Source organism: Sciurus vulgaris, assembly GCF_902686455.1.
Source record: "Sciurus vulgaris genome assembly, chromosome: 2".
Classification (NCBI taxonomy): Eukaryota; Metazoa; Chordata; class Mammalia; order Rodentia; family Sciuridae; genus Sciurus; species Sciurus vulgaris.
The window spans coordinates 13836772-13844678 of record NC_136462.1 but is presented as its reverse complement, the minus strand read 5'-3'; the positions used below and the strand labels follow the sequence as shown (position 1 = coordinate 13844678).

The window sequence follows — 7907 nt, the reverse complement described above, 5'->3', positions numbered from 1 at the left end:
TATAAAGTGTTTAAATCATTGGTTCTTTTTGTCATAAGATTCTTTACACATCTCAAGTAAGTTCCTTGTGTATGTTTTGCAAATATTTTCTCCCAGTCTGTGAATGCAGTTTCATTTCATTAATAGTGGTCATTCATTCATTCATTCATTCAGGTACACAAATGGTTGTTGACAAGGAGGTGCAAAAAACTTAAGTGTCCATCATTTAGTGAATGAATAAACACAATGTGGCCCATCCACACAAGGAATATTTGGCCATTAAAAAAAAGGAATGAAGCACTGACACAGGTTACCTGGATGAACCCTGAAACATGTTAGTAGGGTGTGGTGGCACACGCCTGTATCCCAGCAACTCCAGAGGCTGAGGTTGGAGGATGGCAGGTTTGAGGCCAGTCTGGGTAACTTAGTGAGACCCTATCTCAAAACAAAACACAGGAACAGCCAGAGATGTTACTCAGTAATAGAGTGGTCCTGGGTTCAATTCCTAGTGCAAAGAATAAAGAAATTTAAAAAAAAAAAAAAAAAAAAAAAAAAAGAATAAAGAAATTTAAAAAAAAATTGAAAAGGAGCAATCATGCTCAACGATGCAACACAAAAGGGTACATACTGACTCATGTATGTGAAATAACCAGAATAGGATTTACCTCTGAGCTGTATCTCTAGCCCTAACAGTATTGTTTGAGGAGTTAAATTTTATTAAGTTTTGGTGATTTTAGAAAATAGTTCATGCTCTGTATATTAAGAAATCTGTGTTAAACCCAAAGTCACTAAAATTTTCATCTGTGTAATTTTTGTTAAATAAAATCCTACCATCACTCTTTTAAATTTCCTTTGAAGCACATTGTATTAGTCTACTTTGCATTACTGTAACAAAATACCTGAGGTTGGGCAACTTTATAAAGAGAGAATCTATTTTGGCTCTAGGGGGTCTGGTGATGGATTTCTTGTTGACAGTGCCAAGGTGGGCCAGGGAAGCACAAGGTGGGAGTTAGGGAGCAGGCTATCTCTGTGCAGTTGCTGGGCTCTCTCCTCCTCCTTATAGTCACAAGCAATTCCACCAGGGGTGCCACTGAGGACACTAACCCTAACCACCCGCAAAGACCCCACCTCCATACACTACAGGCAGATTATTTCCACCTCTTAAAATTTCACAATGGGGATCAAATGGGGATCAAATTTTAACATATGAATTCTTGGGGGGACACTCTGAAATATATCCCAAACATAGCAAACAAGGTTTGAAAAAGTTTTCTGAAAAATATTTAAGGGAAAAAAATGGGGTGATTTAATGATAGTATGGTCCAAAAAAGAAACTGAAAATGAAATGCTAATTACAAATATAATTCCTACATATGTAATATGTACTCAATAATTATTTTTTAAGCTGAGTAAGCAGGACACTTGAAGATTACCTTAATAAAAAATATGAAAAGTATATAAAAGATCATCTCAATAATACTAAGTATAAAAAGAAGCTGGGCATGGTGATGCACACCTGTAATGTCAGCGGTTTGGGAGGCTGAGGCAGGAGGATCCCATGTTCAAAGCCAGCCTCTGCAACTTATCGAGGCCCTGAGTAATTTATGAGAACTTGTCTCAAAAAATAAAAAGGGCTGGGGATGTGTCTTAGTGGTAAAGCACCCCTGGGTTCAATTCCTGGTACCTCCCCAACCCCCCAAAAATGTATAAAAAGAATCATACTTTAAATTATTTTAATTAAATAATAACATGGTTTTATTTCTCCCATAACTTTTAAAATGTGACTATTCTGTGATTCAGCCAGTCTTTATTTCCAGGTAACTTCTTCATTGGGCCTCAATTCCCTGTGTGCAAAGAAATAAGGAAGGAAAGGAAATACTGTAAATAAAACTTTCATGAGCAGATCAGAATATTTTACATTTTATGAAACTGAACCATTTTAGAATTTTTCCATTCAATTCATCATATTCATTCTATTTTTTCATGATTTTAAACTTGTGCCAAATCGTCATTTTTCATTATAATTTCTTAGTTTGTATCATAGCTGTCATCTTCAGCAAGCAGTTCATTTAATGTTTTTTTGACACTTTCCAGCTTATTTTATTTTTTAAAAAATCCTTGTCCTGTGACCCACCTCCACACAGTGACTGTGGATGCTACTCAGTCCTCTTCCCCCTTGAGCTTCTTCTAATTCAGACAGTACACTCACTGGCAGAGAGTCTGTCCTGCTGACCATAACCCTCCGCTGCCAGAGGAGCCATCTCTGACACAACAGGACAGGTAGCTGCCAACTGCAATCATCCAACCACCATGTCTGAAGCTCTCAGGTAGGGTTGCCGACAACAGCACCAACCGCTCTCACTATATTTATTTCAGCTATAGCACATCTTAAGTAACATAGTATATGATAACATATGAGAGAGATGTATAGGTAGGCTCTGATTAAAAGTTAGCTTAAAATTTTGTTTCTGGGCTGGAGAAGTAGCTCAGTGGTAGAGTGCTTGCCAAGCTAGCATGCAACAGGCCCTGGGTTCAACGCCCAGCTCTGAAAAAACAAAACAAAACCCATCTGTGTTTCAGTACTAAAAGGCACTGTGCATTTTAAAAAATGAGACTGACAAAGATTTGAAATAGATATTCGTAAACTGAAGACTGCTTACATTGTGGAGTTAATCACACAATTTTATCCAAGAATTAAATAACAAGCAAGCCTAAAACATGGTATCTCTTGAATATAACTACTCAGGGAAGAAAAATGACCTTTTCTATCTTTGACACATTTGATATTAAGAAAAATATTCCCCAATGTGGGTCAGTTGCTGATTTAAAAGAGCACATGAACTGACCTTCTATACAACATACTCTTGTTGCGGAAAGCAGTTAGTTTTTCATCATTCTTTCTGTCTAGGTAACATCCAACGACAAATCCCATAGGGACAAGGACATGAACCCAGTGGTCACGCACAATCTGAAGTAAGTTCACCATGACTGCTAAAAAGAAAAATATATTAATATAAGTATAAAATTGCCTTTGAAATGTCTTTTAAATTGCACATAAAAGAGGAAGATAGCTATGGATGTAAGAGATAGTATTAAAAGTATAATTTTTTATATTCACTTGTCACTAGAATATAGTACAGTAATTAAATCCAACTTGAAGATTAGGGGACAACAATCAGTATAAAAAATACACTGCACTAAAGTCTATTTATTAAATTTTTATTTCTCACTTCACCAGTGATTTGTTGACATGTAAAATGGCTTTAGAACTTCTCATAATGCAAACACAAATTTAATAATTCTCTTTTGCCAGAAGCAGAATTGTTTAAGTTATAATTATTGAAAATTAACTTTTGAAAGAAACTAGATATGAGAGAAATTTAAAAAGAACCATTCAATGCCACAAATTTGAAATTTCAAATGACTAAAAAAGATAAAAGGAGGGAGGAACTTACATTTATGGGATGACTACTAGGTATTAGAGCTACTATTCATATTCTATACTTAATGTGAAATAACTATAGTTATTCTCATTTTACAGATAGGAAAACAGCTTAAATCAAATAGTTACTAAGCCCAGGGCTGGAATTCAAATTCAGGTTCACTCCAAAGCTCTGCCTCCTTTTAGAGTCCCTCCCTGAACTGATTTTTGTTTTGTTTTTTTTGTTCTGGGGATTGAAACCAGGGGCGCTTAACCAGAGCCACATCCCCAGTTCTTTTTCATACTTGTTTAGAGATACGGTCTCACTTAGTTGCTGCTTAGGGCTTAAACTGAGTTGCTGAGGATGGCTTATGAACTCTGAATCCTCAGTGCCTCAGCTTCCTGAGCCGCTGGGATTACAGGTGTGCACCACCCTCCAGGCCCCCTGAATTGGTGTTTATGATACTTAAGAGCTTATAAGATCTAGGAGTTTCTGACTGAGGAGGAGGAATAGAACCAGTAGTCACCAGGTGAAAAGATAACATGTGCATTAATGAAAACGTAATTGAATTGCCAATTTTCTTTAAAAATTTGTACATACAGAAGAAATAAAAGCACACCCACATGCACATGAATAAATCACACAACAGCAAAGACATATGACAACACCCTAGAAGAGGGGGCAGTATGATACTGTCAATAAAAGTGCTTGATTTAGTATGTGCCAGGTTTATGTACACTCCATTCCTGCCTCTCCTTCTGACACTGGTCTGCATATTTACATAATTCTGATTCTTTATTTCTCGCACTTTAAACACCCATTATCCAAAGTCACTAGATTGGTCATGACAATGAAGTTTAAAAGTAGCACAGTTACTATCTGTACTGTACTTCGTAAGTAATAGGTAATGCTACCCACAGGTTTCAGTCTGAAGACCACTGAGGTAGAAAATTATGATGGAGGACCTGGGCTGTAGCTCAGTGGTGAAGCGCTTGCCTAGCACATGAGACACTGGGTTCCATCCTCGGCACCACATAAAAATAAATAAAATACAGGTATTTTAGTTGTCCATCTACAACTAAAAAACAATATTTAAAAAAAAAAGAAAATGGGCGGGCTGGGGATATAGCTCAGTTGGTAGAGTGTTTTCTTGCAAGCACAAGGCCCTGGGTTCGATCCCCAGTACCGGAAAAAAAAAAAAAAAAAAAAAAAAAGGAAAAAAAAAGGAAGCACACAATGAAATATTTACATGTATATTTACAACCCAGTTGTCAATTAAAGTTCAGTCTACTGTCTGCAGCTGGAGTTCTCAACCTTAGCTGCACATCAAAATCACCTGGGGAGCCATTTTCCAAACAGACACTCTCTGGCCTTACCTCCAGGGTCAGGATGGAAAGATAAGTAGTTGAAAGAGCTCCTCAACTGATTTTGATGCAAATGCTTCTTGGAGGTAGGTAGGTACAAGCAATTTTACTTATTTCCTAGAAGATGATGTTCTCTTAGCACCATCTTTTCATTAAATAACATTACACATATTTAGATTTTAAAGTACTTTTTGTGGTAGCAATCAAGTGCCCTCTAAATTAACTGTTCACTTGCTTTATAAACTTGAGCCAGTAAAGTACGGAAATAACAATGAGAACCTTAAATAAGATACTGTAACTTTATTTAAAAAATTTTTTTTAGTTGTAGATGGACACAATATCTTATTTATTTTTATGTGGTGCTGAGGATTGAACCCAGTGCCTTACACACGCTAGGCAAGTGCTCTACCACTGAGCCACAACCTTAGCCCAAGATACAGTAACTTTAAAAGCACTAAACTGCACAATACTAGACAATTTGTCTGTGTTCATGTGACATGCGACCTGTGTTCAGCGGTCAGCTATTCTGCTACCTGTTCTTATTATACCCCTTAAATTTTCTTAAGAGATGTCGATCTACTCTCAGCACAGCTGTTAGATATAATTTTGTATTTAACCAACAAGTTAAGTACTTGCTGATTTTCAGCTCCAGTCTTATAGCCCTTGGTCACCTGAAGGGTATAAGCCATTACAGCTGGCTTTCTCTTAACAGGGCCAGAAGCTAAGGTTTGGTTTGGTTCTACTCTGAGCAGGAGATGAGACAGGTCCCTGTGGCTCTCGCTGGATTTATCTCTACAGACTCCAGAACTTAGGACAGTGGGACTGATGGGTAAAAAGATTCTGTACCGTCAGATTCCAGAGTTGAAACACAAAGGAACTTCCCGAAGAGGTAAATGACACATTTTGGTACCGAGGCATTTCACGTTACAACTGTACAACCTATATTTAATGAACATTAGGGGCAGTTCACTGTACATCATTTGTCCTGTATGTTTTCCAGCAAATGGATGACTAGGAAGGACAAAGACTTATAGATACAAGTGAGCTAGAGGATTGGGGAGGTAGTTCCGTGGTAAAGCATTTGCCTAACTTATAGACAGGAGGCCCTGGGATCTATCCTTAGCACAAGGAAAAATGTAAACTAGAAAGATTTCCCATGGGATGGATAGGATGGGAAGATTAGATGGGTAACGGGTTCTAAGAGAGCTCTATCAGTCAGGAAAAGGGCAGTAAGGAGTAGGACATATCCCTCTGTAACAAACCCAGGTTTTGCATGAAAGAATGTTAGTAGGAAGAAAAAGGACCAACTGCTTTAGGGAATCACATCCCCAAGGTGCCCACGAAAGCACTTTACAGATTACCAATGTCCTCTTGATATGAGGACTCATAAGAAAAATTTTGCTTTTACTTCAGAACTAAGAGTAGCTATGATATTCCTGAAAAATGATTTGGGTTTTACCTTATGGATTTAAATAGTCATGTATATTTTTCTTTTTGCGGGGGAGGGGGGAATTGAACCAGATCTTGTGCAAGCATGGGCTCTACCACTGAGCTACGCCTCCAGTCTCTGGTCACCTATCTTTGAGAATTAAGATGCTCCAAATATTTTGGACCGCCTCTGCAAGAGCTGAATCTTATAGCACTGTCAGGTATGGCTTTTACTGTTTTTTGTAACCACCAACTCACATAATCTTCACAACTGCACTGCACAGGTACTAAACAATGTAACGTTCCCAATACAGTTGGCATATATTTTTCAGGTGAGAAAACCTAGGGCCAATCCGGGTGAAATAACTTGCCTAAGGTCACATGTGCAAACAGGGTAGAGGTGGGATCAGTACATAACCCAGGCAATCTGAGAGGTAAACATTTATGTTAACCTCACTGTTAATTTATCTTTCCTAATATTCATTTTTCTTCAACCCAATTTTCTCCCCCCACTTAACTTGTACAAAGAAAATTGGTGTTATCTTTTTAAAAATTCCCTCCAAATTCACGTTGGAAACATGTAGATAGACACTTAAAAAGATTTATATTCTATTTTATTGGTTCCCACAGCTATAAAAGTATCGATTAACTTAGGCAAAACGGAGGAGATGCATGAAGAAATCCAACTCCTTGAGGTCTTAAGGATATATACACCCTGGAAACCAAGCACAACTCATCATGCTTTTAAAAAGAAAACAGGTTAAGTGCAAATTTTGTGGAACGGTCGGCTCAAGGGGGTTTGACGTTTAGAAGGGGATGAGATCCTAGTCGCAGATCGCTGCGACTCGGACCAACGTGCGGCGCTCCTGGACCAGCAGCCCCTTCCCTGCTTCCGGCCAGGCGTGGGATCCAGGCTGGTCTCCTCTCCAGTCCGGCCTGGGGGCGGCCACCGGGTCACCGCTAAAGACCTTTACTAGTTACGAAAGTCTTAGAGTCCCCTTTTCAAAAGCTGGCTGGCGGGGAGCGCGAGCCCAGTCATTCACCCAAGGGGCCTTATTTGTTCCCCTCCCCTCTCCCTCTCCGCGGCCCGGCAGCCCGGAGGCCCTGGCCATCCCGCCACATGCACACCTCGGCGAGGGCCTGCCCAGAACCCGCCCCGCCTGACAACCGACCGGCGGCGCCGCGGCCGCCCGGGGTCCCCAGACCCACCTGCGGCCCGAGTGCCAACAAACGACCCTAAGATCAAGGGCAGCAGCAGGGAGCTCGGCCACCCGAGCCGACGGAAGCTGCGACCTCGGGACCCGCCACTGGCCGCGCCCGCACGGAGCGCGGGGGGAGGCTGCGGCAAAGCCGGCCTTTTCTTTCTGCTAATGTCCACTCTTCTCTTTTTTTAAGCTTTCAAACATGACCAATAATTTCTGAATAAAAGTGGGGCCCAAGGCGAGGAGACGCGTGGGCGTCGTCGCCGTCGCCGGCCCACGGCTTGGTTCCCATGCCCCCCGCAGATGGTATCGCCCGGGCTCTTCCCCGCCTGGGCCGCTTGCCTCGGGGCCAAGATGGCGGCCGCCACGGAGGGTCTCCTGCCGGCCGGTCGCCACGGCTACTGCTGAGCCAGCACCCGCTTTCCTCCTTCTGGAACCTGGCTTCGACCAGGGATTGGGAAGGGCAGTGGACGGCGTTGGGGGAGGCCTGCGAGGCAAGTGAGGGCGGGAGG

The 7907-nt window shown here is 41.0% G+C and overlaps 1 protein-coding gene across 2 annotated transcripts; it reads right to left on the bottom strand.

The window, feature by feature from the left end:
• Positions 1–1707: 1707 nt before the first annotated feature.
• NDUFB1 (NADH:ubiquinone oxidoreductase subunit B1) lies at positions 1708–7551 on the bottom strand. 2 transcript variants are annotated; one of them, XM_079127647.1, is made up of 3 exons: positions 7403–7551; positions 2826–2970; positions 1708–1823 (listed from the first exon to the last, which is right to left on the bottom strand). In XM_079127647.1, exons 2-3 carry the CDS (start codon positions 2963–2965, stop codon positions 1787–1789), a joined length of 177 nt encoding a protein of 58 aa, XP_078983773.1. In that variant the 5' UTR covers positions 2966–2970; positions 7403–7551; the 3' UTR covers positions 1708–1786. The 2 variants fall into 2 exon arrangements, with proteins under 2 accessions (XP_078983773.1, XP_078983774.1); XM_079127648.1 differs by having other exon boundaries at positions 2826–2967; positions 7403–7544.
• Positions 7552–7907: the final 356 nt, after the last annotated feature.